General features: G+C 27.1%; 1 protein-coding gene across 1 annotated transcript in view; it reads right to left on the bottom strand.

Moving 5' to 3' along the window:
• LOC145836915 (band 3 anion transport protein-like) overlaps positions 1-4,922 on the bottom strand; it is a 36,661-nt gene extending 31,739 nt beyond the window's left edge. Inside the window, exons 1-4 of the mRNA XM_082944687.1 lie at positions 4,820-4,922; positions 1,430-1,642; positions 825-971; positions 3-149 (exon numbers count right to left, since the gene is read on the bottom strand). Coding sequence (XP_082800813.1) covers positions 3-149; positions 825-971; positions 1,430-1,642; positions 4,820-4,922 — 610 coding nt within the window. The remainder of the gene's footprint in view (positions 1-2; positions 150-824; positions 972-1,429; positions 1,643-4,819) is intronic.
• Between the last annotated feature and the right edge of the window lie 10,319 nt (positions 4,923-15,241).

The following is a 15,241-nucleotide window of genomic DNA, read 5'->3' as shown; positions in this document are numbered from 1 at the left end:
ACACGACTCTGGAGTGGGAAATATGTTCTTGTTTTGTCCTAGCCTCTCATTGTGAGTTACTTGACACAGATCGTTTTTGCTGTCATAGTAAAAATATGCAACGTGGCTTCTTATCGAAGAAGGAAAGAAAGTTCTGTTACACCTGGCATCTACAAATATAATAAGTAGTTTGTGGTATTAAAAATAAATTGATCTTTGCAACTGTTCTAATTACTAACATCTAGTTAGCGTAAGTTGTATTTTGTAATTATTCTCAATGCTTAATTCTAATACATAAACAGCAGTTAACTGTCATTTGTTAATAAACACTATACTTTTTATTTAGAAAAATTACGATATCTTAAAACTTATTGTCTAAAACAAGTAACTTAGTTTTCTTAGAAAACTTATGTTATTGAAAGTTTTAAAGTAGGTTGCAGTACTAAACATAAATTAATCTTTATAATTTGTCTAAATAATTAAATCCACCTAGTGTATAAACAGAAAGAAGTTAAGTTTCACTTGATAATAAACACTTTTATTTGAAAAAATAACGAATTCTAAAAGCTTATATTTTAAAAAAAATATTAAAGCTATATTACCTTTAAGTATATATAAACTACTAAAAAATATGGTAGTCCTTACATTTAGGCTTGTTGAAGTAATTAAAAGTTTTTTGGGAAAGGTTGATTTATAAATAAAATAACAATCTTGAAACTATCTAATAAATATCTAAAAATGTCTACCTCTTTTCACCCCAGTTGTAGGTTTTTTAGTTGATACTTTAATATTTTCATCCGTTTAAGTCTTATAGTTGTGCTTGTCTGTCAAGCAGGCCTTTTTACAAGATTCAGAAGTGGGGAATATATTTCTAAACTTTCCTGGCCTTCCATGGCGAGTCGCTTGGCACAGATCGTTTTCTTTGTCGTAGTAGAAGCTCACAAACTGGCTTTTGTAAATTGACGGTCTGAATGTTCTCTTACATTTCCTATCTAGAGGAAACAAAAACATAAACACTAGGAAATGTTCAATAGGCTTTGAAAAATCTTAAGATTTGTGGGTAGCTTTGGAACTTTATTACTATAACGAAGTTTTATAAGTCTTTTATAATAAAACAAATATTATAATGTTCCAATGATAACCTTAATATAGAAATTAATCTCTTTAACTTTGCAACTTTTGAGTTTTAAAATTCACTTTAAGTTTGAGAACAGTTTAACTATTTTGATTGTATAAATACTTTGTACAAACTATGATAACAATCACAAGTTTGTTTTAGTTGTAAGGTGAAGTAGAAATTTAGTTTATGATTTAAAGTTTAACAAAATTTTCTGGAAAATAAAAAAGTTTTAAACTGAACACTTTTTAATTCAGCAATATATATTTATATCTTGCCAAATAAACTTGTAATTATTCAATTACACTTTTTGCGCAGTAAAGCCAAACCAACTTTTTCTGGGAGTTATTTTCAGCTTTTCGAAGTATTTGAAGTACAGTTTTGTCTTGCAAGTCCTCATGCAAGTAGTGCGAAAATCGAAGTAGTTGTTCGTGTCAAAAATCCCGTTCGACCTGTGAAAATGGCAAGCGTCTGAACTTTTGTCGTAGTGCCAGTAAAATTTGTCACCTGAACCGGTTGGCTTGTACTCTTCGTTGCATTTTGCAGCTGAAAAAGTTTTGTATGAATCGATCACTTGAAATTCTACGACTTATGAAAATTTTTCCAAAACATAACTAAAAGTGAAGATAAAAAAAATAGTAGTTGATTTACAGCAGCGGTTGTTATCAATTTTTTTCGTATTTTACCTCTTTTTGTTGGTACTTACCAAACTTTACCTCACTATCCAAGATTTTAATTAGTTTTAAAGATAACAACTAGATTTTTGAACCTTAAGCTTATAAAATATAAATATATTTGTATAAGTTTAAAGAGTTTTTTTACTTAAATAAATTACAGCTAAATACTAACTTATAAATGAAAAAAGTTAATAAGTGGACATTAATTTACATAACTTAAATCACGAAAGTTTATCTCCTAAAACAAATAAATTAACCCCAGTTTTAAAATTGCTAATTTACAGGAAAGTAGAGAATAAAACTATATGTTTGAATACACGTCTATAGCAATATTAAAATAATTGCCTTTTATTTAAGATGTGAAATACTTTGTTACTTCAAAAACTTGAGTAAACTTTATCATATGAAGTTTTAGTGCAAATACAAATAAAACTTGTTTTTTAAAAGACGATATTTTAGCTAGATTGATCTATTTAAACAAAAGTTTTTTTCTACATGTTTAGGAATAATTGATTGAACTTCTACTATTAAGTATGTATATAAATTGTCTAAAAAAGTTTTTTTAAGCATTTTTGTAAAAAATATAGAACGCTATTTTCAATGTAACACAATTAGTAAATTCTTACCTCTACCTAAATTCGCTGTTGCAAACGAAAATAAACTGAAAGCTAAAATTAATGTGAAAAAAAGTAAATCAAACTTCTTCATTTTTTGAGTATGGAATTTATGTAACAAAAATCAAAGAAAACTTTGTTTTATAATCAATACAATAAATTTTAATCTAGTCTGTAAACTAGTCTTCTTAGTCTGTTTATCTATCGCTAATCTGACCATTGTTATTTAAATACTTTCAAATTTTTTACTACTTTCTCTTATAAATTTTTTTTTGTTGAAATATACTAAGCAAAAAATTACAGTAAGTTATTTTAATACTGGTGCATAACAAAAAAATAATTAGATAATAATATGCACTGTTGGCTAGATATGAAATTTAACTTTTGTTAGTTTGCATTTAAAAATTATAATTTATAATTAAGTGGTCTTTATCTGACAGTTGCAATAGTACTGCTTGAGTTGTATTGCTTTAAAATTAGTTTTTATTAACTTTTAGTTTGCTTAGTTCTGTTGTTGTATAAAATTTACCAATTAGCATATTTTTTGGTAAGCGTAAAAACTGAAAAGTTTTAGGAAAATGGATTAAATATAGTGTTTTAAACAGTAGTACTGTTCTACTAATTTATTACTGCTTCTAGTTTGGGTAAATAAATAAATAAATAATTTAAAGAACAGTTCTTCTACAGCTTCATTATAACTATTTAGTAACAAAAATACTTTTAACGCTCCTTTGAATTTTGTAATGCTGAGTACGCAAATAAACTTAAATATTGTTGTTACGTAGTGCATAATAGTTTTGTAAAAGCAAAACCCAAAATTTGTATTTATAGTAACTATTTACATTAAATATTTGAGTATTTTGTTTAGTTTATTGAAAAAATATAAAAGCACAAATATAAGGTCAAACGACCTGGTGAATAGAACGGTCATACGGTTAACAAAAATTGCAAACAGTAAATGCTTTAATTAATATATGTACACAAAAAAATTACAACAGTAGTTAAAATTATTTCAAACGGAAAGTAAATAAAAAGTTCAAGATTTTTGTTTTCAAGTTTAAGAAATCTGTACAGTTATTGCAAAATATCATTTTTATGTAAAGACACGGTCAAATCGTTTTTAGAATTACACTAATTTTATTTTTGATTTATGTTAGTCTATACATTATATTAATGTGTGTGTTGTCAAGTATATAACTTTTAGATAGTCTCTACACAATTATACATCTTATATTTTATTCTTTTGCAAGCAAAATTTATTTTTGCTCATGTACTATACTGACAGTATACATGGTTCATGTGATACAATTTTATACGCAGAACTCAATTAACTTTTACTTTAATTTTGCTTATTAAAATAATTTTATTTATTTTGTTTTTACTTAATATCTGAATTTGATCATGTACTTTCTGCAAAGTGCAAAAATAGTTCAAGTGTTTGTTAAGTTCACTTGAACCCTACTACCATATTAAGCTTAATTTACCTTTTTAAAATACTCAAGTAGTTAATTAAATGTTTGTTTAAAGGATAATTTTAGCCGGAAGACACTTTAGAAAATAGTTTAGTTAGTATAGTTAATTAAACCTAAAACAATAAATAATATTTCTAGCTGCTGAGAGTAAGCCTGCTTTTTTATCAAATTATTTAAAATGAAACCGGGATACGAAGTTTTTGAAGAAGACTTTGAAGTTTACACTAGATATTGTGGGATCTCAAATGAAAAGTTAAAAAGCAGGTACAATTACGAGAGATTTGATACGTGTACTATGTATTCTGGGGTCTGGAATCGTCGAAACTTTCAATAGATACTTTGAGGTTTGAAATGATAAGCAAAAAAAGCATACCAACCCCTGTTTTAAGGCAATTAAAGTTTAGTTTTTCGAGATTCTAATTAGTTTATGTTTGCAATCGCAAAAAGTTTTTGTACATTAAAGTTTGTAGTTAAATTAGGTTTTATTTAGTTATGCTTTGCTGCTTTCCGTTATAAGCATTAATAATTATGTAGCATAAGTTGATATATAAATTTAATAAACAAAGTTTTTTACACATGTACTAAATAATAAATTTTCTGTATATTAATTTATAGAATAAGAATGGTAAAAAAGTTTTATTAAACTACATGTTGCAGTCATTACTAAATGCTGTAACAAGGTAAAAACAATACGAAGTGAAGTACTTTTATCTAAGTTTGAATTTTTATAACAGTCTGATTCAAACATCTTTTATTATCTGTACCATTCCTAATTTTGGCTGTTTAGACTGTAAAATTAAACAAAATTGTTTTTTAAATCTTTTTAAGTATTCGATAAATCTTTATTTATAAATTTAGAACTAAAAAAACGCGAAAAGTTATTAATATTAACGACTTTTTAATCGTTCTATTTCGTCATAATTCATTAGATATGATTTCTTTTGACACTCAACCAAAAACCTGTTGTGGTAAAGATTTTTTTTGTTCGAACGTTCTGAGACGCAAACTTCCCAAAATATGTGAAGTCCAGAAGCAACTTGTTGCCGTTCACAACGGCCGGCATGTCTTTTCAATGCAAATTGGTATAAGTTGAGCATATAAAAAAATGTTAGGTAGGAAATTCAGTTTCCAATGAAATTTTATAATAACAGAATTGAAAAAAGTCTGTTTATTTATTTTTAAAATAAAAAGGTAAACTTCAACTGTATTAAGGTTCGGTAGAAAATAACTATAAACGTTTAATTGAAAAAAGAAATTTTTTGTCTAATTTATGTTATAGAGATGTATATCAAAACTGTCACTATGTTTAGTAGTATATATACATTTTTACTGCAACCACTACAACTTACTAAGTATGAAAAATCTTGTAAAACACAGTTTTTTTTTGCAAAAGGTAAATAGCATTAAAAAATTAATGTACAACAAAATTTAGCTATATTCCCGATGTAATCGCAAATATTCAAAGAACTAATATTAATAAACTGAAAATAAATTTTAGGACTTTATAATTTAATAACTTTGTATTGTTTTACACAAGTCAAAAATTTGTTTCTTTTACAAGCAAGTCAGTAGTTTGTTAATTTTTTAAGGTAATCAAACTCACTGTTATTTTAAGTTGTATTAAACTTAAGTTAATATTTCACATGGTTTATTATCTTTGGTTTATTTAATACTTAGCATCACAATATACTAGTAGTAATTATAGTATTGGATTTTATCTAATAATTTCAAATTCAAAATTAAATTAAATTTTCAAACTGTTTTATATTCAAAATAAACAATACTTTAAGCTGTTGAAAATATTAAAATGAAAATTATTAAATAAAAAATTAAAATAAAGAAATTAAAAATGAAACAACAAAGTTAATTTCTAGTTTTTGTTAACAAACCCTTTTAAAAAAACTATACATTGAGGTCACTTTTTTAAGTACATGTTTATTAAAATAATAATTCTAACAATTTTTATACTTAGTATGTGAACATAAAGTTTGAAAAATGTTCTTAACGACAGTTTGTTAAACCAAAGAAGTCAGTAAGTTGTAAAAACTCGGTTTTTAAAATTATAAACAAATTACTAAAAAGGTTTCAATACTTTTTTATCTATATGTATAACTAACATGATTTAAAGATTTAAATATTTCCAATCAAAGCAACTATAATTTTAAGACGGTCATTCCTTACAGTATAGTTGCTATAAAACAACTATTTAACTTGAAGACAATACAATAAGTGCTAGAAATAAAGTAATGTTTTGTTTAACCATGTTAGTTTAATTTGTATGCCAAATTAGTGTGATTGTTGTTTAAAATTTGGTACGTTGTTTTTTTAATCTTTATGAGATATACTACTAATGCTTCACTTTATTAGTTTAAAATAGGCAAGATAAATTTTTATTTATTAAAATAAAGATATAAATTGTTAGTAAGATAGTTTTTGCATGCAGATTCTTTATTTTCTTAAAAAAGTATTTTTATTATTTATTTTTACTGAATCTTTGAACTCTATCATGATTTTCAAGTTCACTTTGATTTTCAAGTTCACTTGAACTTAGAACAGGCTTAATGTTGTTTTTTTTTGCAATTTTTAATCAGCTATTTAAGTTTTTGTTCAACAGATAGTCTTAGCCGAAAGATTAAAAAGAAAATAACTTAATTAGTTATGTAATTCAATTAGAATAAGGTGGTGTACGACTCGATAACCAAAAGGTTTTTTCATAGACCAGGTCCTTAGACCAAAATTTTTGAACGCCATTTTACTGTTTAATAGACAATATTAACTAGTATAATTACGTAAAACTGAACAGCTAAAAATAGTTTTAATAGTTATATTTATTAAATGTCCTGGAGAAGACGTTGAAAGGTATCCAAGTAGTGTGCGACTCGATAAGCAAAAGGTTGTTCGTGCACCAGGTCCTAAGACTAAATATTTTGAAAGCTTTTTTATCGTCCAAAAAACAACACTTTTAACTGTAAAGCTACTGTTTTATGTTATCTAACTTTATTATAAAATAAACTTAGTTTTAATATTGTAGTACTCAGTTTATTATACATCAATTTTCAAAAACACCTGACTCGATGATTTTTTAAATTAGATTACTAATTTAGAGACTAATAAATTATAATACCTGATTAAAAGTTTAAAATGTTGTTATCTATTGTTTATCTATTGTTTTATAATCTTCTTACAATTAGTACTTAAGAAAAAACAACACAACCTTATTTTTAAAACTGATTAAGCATACTGTTTAATAATTTGAGAAACAGGTTTATTATTATTAAAACAGTTTAAAGTTTACAGTGATAAAACAAGATTAAAAGATTAGCCAAGTAAAGTTGTCAATATAAAAGCAACTGGCTGTTCATGGTTGTTAGAAGATAAATTTTACACAATTTTTATTTTATTTAAACTTTACACAATGAGCAAGTTGAAATTAATTTTCCCTGCACTCGTTCTAACTCTTGGTTTGTTTGCTTTAACAACAGCCGAAAAACATTGGACTTCTAAAGTAAGAGGTAAGACTTTATTTCAGCATTATTTCAACGTGCTTTTTATTACTATTATTGTTTTATAGCTTTAAGTAAAACTGTTTAAATTTTTTTTTTGCTAGAATATGTTGCCTTTTGATATGGTGAAAAACAGTTTGTTTCAATTTAATACTGTTGTGCGTTAAAAAAGTCATATTAGTTTCAAATAATTAAGAAAAAATCAGTTTAGCGAGAATAACATAAAACTTTCGCTTTGTAAATTAGAATATTTGTTGAGTTTTTTACTTAAAATATGGAAAAACTTTCAAAGATATTAAAATTTTCACTTGAAACTTAAAAATTTGGAATTAAATCTTTTTTGTTAAATTCAAAGCTGTAGCAATACTTAGACACCTTAGGAATATAAATTAAATAATTTTTAAAGGTTAAGTTCCACTTAAACCTAGTCCTTAAAAAAAATTAAGCACTATATCAAAAGCATCTACGCTCCAAACATTAAAGTTTTTATCCAATTTAAATTTTCTACATTTTCAGCGAAGGTGTGCAACGAAGCGTACTCACCTTCCGGCCCGGGTGACGTCACAAAATGGTTCTACTTCAAAGACCTCAACTGTTGCGTGAAGTCGAGGACAAGCGGTAAGTTCGCATCTCACAACTACTTCCCCAACCTGCAGTCCTGCAAGGCGGCGTGCAAGACCAACAGGTGGCTGAAAGTTCCAAAGGAGAAAGGAACTAAAAAAAGTTGGTTGTGATTTTGTGTCGAAGTCTTTTATTTAGAGGTTGAAAAGTTTAAGGTTTTGTGGAACTTAGAAAATATTGATTTTTAGTGTAAAATTTCACTAAGAAGTTGTTTAACTCAACTATGTTAAGGTTTATAAAACTATTCTAAATGCATAAGAGCTTTAAATTATTCCAAACTCTTACAATAAAAAATATAATTTTAGTTGTTTCAGCTACAAATGTTCTATTTCACAATTTAAATGTCTTACACAAAAAAAGAGTATTAGAAAACATACAACGCAAATTGAAAAGTTTTAATTGTATTTAAATTCAACCGTTTTACTATAACCTATTGTAGGTGGTGGTAATGAAGTCAAAATTAAATGGAATTTCAGAAGATTCAGTTATAAATAAATTTTGAGTTGGAAAAATAACCTTTAGCTGTATAAACGTTTATACATGTCTTCTATGAAATATTAGCTAGTAGTAAGCACTAAGTATAACTAAATAATCTTATTAACTATTTTTCTTCCAGGATACGTTTGCAACAAGACTTTTGAGCCAACTTCTGTACGCGGCAAGGCAGCTTACTTCTACTATGACAAGAAGCACGATTTGTGCCAGGTCACTTACAACGGAAGTTTGAAGCAAAACAAAAACGTATTCCACGACGTCGATTCGTGCAAAAGGAGCTGCCTTACTGAAAATTACAGCTACGATGAGTTAAAAAACACCCAAGTTCCTACTGAAAAACCCACAGCTAAGAAAGGTTTGATGTTTTAATTATTTTAAGTTTTTTTTGTGATTTTCTTTATATAATTTAAATAAAATGTTTTGGTGATAAAAAACAAGTCAAAGTCTTTTTGCAAGATTTTTGTCTAATTGTTTCTGAAACTAAAAGTAAACAAATAAATAAATGTTTGACTAAAAAAATCAATGTAGAACTTAGAATTTTTATAAACTCTGCTACATGCATATTTTAGGCTATCAAAGTTAAACGTCAGTCGTGACCATAAAAGTTACTCATACTTAATGAGTCAGCAAAAATAAAATATTTTATTGTTGTTATTTCTAGTATTAAGTTTTAATTTTCTTTTTTGCTTTTAATATAGTTGAGTAAGGTGGATTAGGAATAAGGATAAAAATAAATAAATATTAACAAAAACTTAAAAAAAAATTTGCTGAATAAGCAAATATGCAAACAAGGTTGACCTTAAGATTTACTTTCCTTTTTTTATACTTAAAATTATAGAAAGATTAAAAGTTTTTTATAAATTTTCTTATTTTTGGACATTAAACATCCTACTTTTATCATTCTTTTGTTGTCTAATTAATCAAACGTAGCTCTTATCCTCAAATGCTGTTATTTGTTTACCTTGAAAGCTGTACATCATAGTTAATTGTACAGAAAAGTTTATCGATCTACAGGTTTCAAAGGCTTTGTCTTTATTATTGTAAAGCGCCTGTGGTTTAGTTTTACTTGCAATACAAAACATTGCGCATATTAAAACAACATAAAACATGTTTTTTCTGAGAAAAAAAATTAAATGGCTAGCAATAAATATTTACTCTTTTTTTCGTTCAATTTAAATTTTGAAATTAACTCATAAAAAAACTGCAACCTATTTAATTTTTCAGCTTCCAAATGTTACAAGCCTTTCATGCCTGGTCTAGCGAAAGGCAACGTTGCTTCTTTCTACTACGACCAAAATAAAGACTTGTGTCAGATCACTTTCGAGGGGACTGCCCCAAGTAGCAACAAAAATGTGTTTTGGAGTGTCGAGCTTTGTAAGAAGGAGTGTCAAACTGATAAGCACAGCTATGAAGTAGTTTTTCCAACAAAACCTATTATTAAAACAGAAGGTGGTTATCTATAATTTTCTTTAAATACTCAAAATTAAAAAAAAAATAAATTTGATGTTGTTTTAAAGGTAGTGGAAGTTCAGAAAATAAGGAAGAAGTAACTGAGGCGCCTACCAGTGATAAAAAACGAGGTTTAAATTTTATAAATTTCTGAGATTGAAATTAAAATTTCTATGTGTTAATTTACAGGTAACGAAGGTTTCGTGTTAGTCTTCTTATAAAAAGTATACAAACATAATAATTGTTTTACGTTACTTATTTTAATAATGATGCATATGTTTTATCTCTAGTACTTAAATTTATCATCGTAAAATAAATATTAACAAATGTTTAAAGACATAAGATAGTTTTAGAGATTTAAAATTAAACTTGTTATTCACTTATTTTTACAGAGTGTATATAGTTTCTAACTATTCAAGCTTAATGTTAAAGTCACTGTCTTAAGAAACAGTTTTAAAGAAGCCTTAATATTTATTTACATAGAGTTACAAAAAAAAGCTTGATAAAAAAACTTAGCTGTTATATACATATAAGTAATGAATATTTCTAACTAAATATTTAATAAAGTAAAAGTAAGAAACGTTTTTAATCGGCAAACTACCAGACTGTCACAAATTAATATGCTAAAAAACTTAGGAGTAAATTTGTAACACAATGATTACTTGATATAATGATAAACCCTTTTTACCTAACTAAGAGCAAATTTAAAAAAAAAACTGCTCCTTTTTACTTCAATTACACAGCTTATTTCAATCTTTAATTTTAATTGCTAACTTTCTACAGCTGACAAATGTTACAAGCCTTTCATGCCAGGTCTAGCGAAAAGCAACATTGCTTCTTTCTACTACGACCAAAACAAAGACTTGTGTCAGATCACTTACAAGGGAACTCCCCCAAAAAGCAACAAAAATGTGTTTTGGGATGTCGAATCTTGTAAGAAGGAATGTCTTACTGATAAGCACAATTACGAAGAAGTTTTTCCTACTAAAACACCTGACACTGAAGAAAGAGAAGGTTTAATATTCAGTATTTATTTAGCTATTTTTTAATGATTTGTTTTTAAAAAAAATTAACTTTTTAAGAGAGTGAAGAAACAGAGAACAAAGAAAAAGTAACCGAGAGAAAAAGAGGTTTATATTATATTTTTAGATTAAATTATAACTTTTTTTTATGAATTAAAAGAAGATTTAAGGCTTTAATCAATTTCTCATAAAACAATGTTTTAAATATAACAAAAATTTTAACGATACTAAGTATTATAATTAAATTAGTTCAAAATAAGCTGTTTTTTTGTTTACTTATGTTATACTTATAATAATTTTTTCAGCTTCCAAATGTTACAAGCCTTTCAAACCTGGTCTAGCAAAGAGCAACATCGCTTGTTTCTACTACGACCAAAATAAAGACTTGTGTCAGATCACTTACAAGGGAACTCCCCCAAAGAGCAACAAAAATGTGTTCTGGGATGTAGAATCTTGTAAGAAGGAGTGTCAAACTGATAAGCACAATTATGAAGAAATTTTTTAAAATACATATTAGAAAGTTTTATATACTTACACTTGCAGCGAACTATTTACTTTTGAAAAAATGTAATTTTTATTTTGTTTATGGTACATATTCTGATATTATGCAACTTTTAGATTCTTCTTGTTAGCAATGTATAATTTAATTTTGTGAGCTATTGATAACATTTCTCAGCTGTTTTAGTTGCAATTTAAATATGATTGTTTTGAAGTTCTAGTTGAGATGTTAAAAACGTAGATGGCTTTTTTCGTACTTTTTTGTAGATAATAAATTTAGCACTATTAAACAAACAAATTAAGTTGCAATCCTTTACTATTTATGTTAAAATGACTAATTTTTTGTTAAATATTGCTTAGTTGAGGGATTTTGTGAACAGCAATTGAATGTTTATATAAGTGCGTTTTGAAACAAAGGTTGAAAAAATCAGTTTCTAACTAACAAGTTTAAACCTTTATACTCGTAAATACCAATTGAGATTTTTTTTAAGAGCTTTTTTGCTAAAATACGGAAAAAATGATAGCAGTCGTTTTAAAGTTAGCGTTTAGGCTTGTAAGTGATAGTATAAACAAAAAAAAGACAAAAACACCAGAGTATACTCTTTAATCGGTTGGTGATAATTTTAATGTGTTTTTTCAAACACTTTAACAATATCTTTAAGGATAGCACATAACTTTCTGACCTTAAATTTTTACAGATGACTTTCAGAACAAAGGTTGCCCTGTCTATTCTAACTCGTTAAAACTAAATTACCTTTTCGTCTCAATTTTATAAAATAAAATTCTGTTAGAAAATTTGGGAGGTCAAAAATATTCATTTAAAGTGTTACAGACCACATTAAACTAAATTAAAAAAACAAAACCACAAAATTCTAGTTAAGATACAATCACAAAAAATATAAGCTATCAATAACCTAACTTTATAAAAAAAAGTAATGATTTAAAACTAAAAATGGATATATTATAATGCAAATGGACAAATTATTTAATATCTTAACATAAATTTTCACTTATATGAATTATAATCTATAAATATTCATTCAAATAATGCGGGTATTGGGTTATCGGTTCGTTTCTTTTATTTAAGGTTTATTTTTGTCTGCTAAGGCTACGTAGAGTCTTTCCAGGTTTTATAAGAAGCACACATTAGTATGGTTTGTATTAGTTTTTACTGATTCTACTATTTTCGATTCAAATGAAAGTTTATATATTGTTTTTATTTTATTCCATAGATAGTTCACAAGTTGGGTACAATTTTTGGGTTTATTGTTATAGGGTTTAGGGAAATAAGTTCTTATGTTCGTAACATCTAGATTTTAATGTTATTTTGGTTGAACCTATGTAAGTTTCTTTTTTGGTCATTGTGGACATGGAAACATTAGCTTGATATATGGCGGTATTTAGGCAACACTTGTTACTTACAGGGCAGTTTAATTTCGGCACTGTATATATTTAGTATATAAAAAAACGTGTTAGTTAAACAATCTTGGCTCTAATAAAATAATTTGTGAATGGTAAGTATTAAATGGCTATTTCTTTAATTTTAAGATTTAAAAGATATATTTCAACCGTATGAAGTTATAGTTTAGAACTAGAATAAAAGTTGGTTTTGATTTTCGAAAAATACCAAGGATTAAAAAATATCGATATTTTTTCATCTATGTCAGTTTGTGTGTTATATTAGTATTAATGTTGTTCAATATTAAAAGTGCTTATTTTGTTAACCTCTATGAAATATACTACAAGTATATCATTTGTTTAGTTAAATTAAAACTTCATTTAAACTGTTGTAACAAGAAGAGGATGCAAGTTTATAAGGTTCAGTTTTACATCACAAAAATAATTCTATTAAATTTATTTCTCTTAAAATAGTTATCATATTTGTTTTGTTTTCACTAAATCTTTTAAATTAACCATGTGTCTCCTGCAAGTTACTTCTAAAATCTACTAAATGGTTCAAGTTAACTTATACTTTCGGTGTGTCTTGCATTTTTCAATTAGTGAATTCAGTTTACAGTGAATTACAGTGAATTCAGTATTTTTACTGAAGTAAACAACAGTTTTTATTAAGTATGATAAGTAAGACTTAAACCTGTACTGAAATTAAAACAATAGTCACAATTTCTCTATTTGAAACTTGTTTGTTGAAAAACAATTATAGTAAATAAAAAAATAAAAAGGAAATTCTTCTTAGTAAAAGAAGAACAAATAAGTTTATTTTTTTACTTAGTCTGCTTAATAAACTTTGAAAACAACCTTTCTTCAGCTCTGTCTTTTTGTTGGACACTTATGCAAAATTTTATTTTCCTCAAGTGTCCAAATTTCGATAATATAAAGAAATAGATGTTTTTCATTTGATACTATGTTTTTCCTTTCAAAATAACAACAAATGAATAAAATAATTCCCAAAACAAGTTTTAAGTTAAAATAACTTGTGTTTCTGATTTCTTGATTGAACTAGAAATAACTTGTTTGCGGGTGTTGGCTAAGGGAAAATGAGAGAATTAAAATGAGAGATCGCGTGATCTACAAAGTCCAAAGTCCATCGAAAGTTCTAGAATGAGAATCGAAAAAAAATAAAAAAAAACGCCCAATCAGATCGTGAATCATTCCACCTCGAAACAAGCACGTAGCGACACTCTGCTCCACAGAAGCAACAGCGGTAGCCGCTATCTTTAGATAGAAGACACCCGACACTAATCTTCAATCAAGAAGACTTGAACAACCGCCTAATTGAAAAAGCTGTGGCATCGACAAACTAAAGTCTACTGCAAATACTCTTCAGATAAATAAGTCTATATTGAGTTTTGCAATTAAGTGCACACAGAGTGGGATCCAGCTAATTGAACCTATAATCAACAGCATTCAAGTAAACAAAGTTGAACATTCTTCTTGTCGAGTAAGCCCACACAGACTGTGGCATCAACCTTAACTACATTTCTACGAACAAGTTGTTTCTAATATTTAATCTTTTCTATCGAAATATTTATATGTATATATACTATTGTGTCTATACAACATTGTACCTTTATCGCCACGCACCGATTACGGAAGGAACCGAAGGAAGACCAAGCAAACGTTCACCAAGACTCTGCAAACGAGACGGACCAACGTCGAGTGCCAGAACCATGCGATCGGAGACCAGTAACATTTCAAGGATGGAATCCAGAGAACGTCTTCCTTCTTAATTACTTATTGTAAGCTGTTATTGCGTTTACTTGTACACAATAAAACAACATTACTTAGTTTTATTATACTAATTATATATATTATATTGTTATGTCTTTACAACCCCTTAAAAGAAATTAACACTAAAACCTCCTCGCACGCGAACTGAAATGAGTTGTTCCGAGGCTACTGCTAACCTGGAATCTGACGAGGTTTCCAAGCCTGAGGCAATTTCGTTGCCTCGATAACAATATTTTTGGTACTACGGAGTTTTACTGCTTTAGTTCAGATCTTCAAAAGCGGATGTTCCCGCTTACCCACTGTGTTTTAGCACTAAATTTTTCTATCCAGTTGCCAGATACTTTTATTGCCTAATAACTTTTACTTAAGCATTTTCAAAAGTTCTTTTTTTGTCAGCCAAAGTTAGCTCAGATTTAAAAAGGTACTTTAGAAATAAGTACAGTTAACCAAAGCTTGTAATAAAATATATGACTCTAAGCTATATCGATTCCTATAAAAAAATATATATACTTTCTCTACATTAGTGTATAGTTTTTGTTTGTAAGTATTACATGTTTAAATTATGGCTATAAATTAAAACTACATTTTTTACCTAATTTGCTGTT

The sequence above is a fragment of the Thalia democratica genome, chromosome 5 (assembly GCF_965202585.1).
Source record: "Thalia democratica chromosome 5, ktThaDemo2.hap1.1, whole genome shotgun sequence".
NCBI classification, from domain to species: domain Eukaryota; kingdom Metazoa; phylum Chordata; class Thaliacea; order Salpida; family Salpidae; genus Thalia; species Thalia democratica.
The sequence above is the reverse complement of the archived record's forward strand: the minus strand, read 5'-3'. Positions and strand labels throughout refer to the sequence as shown.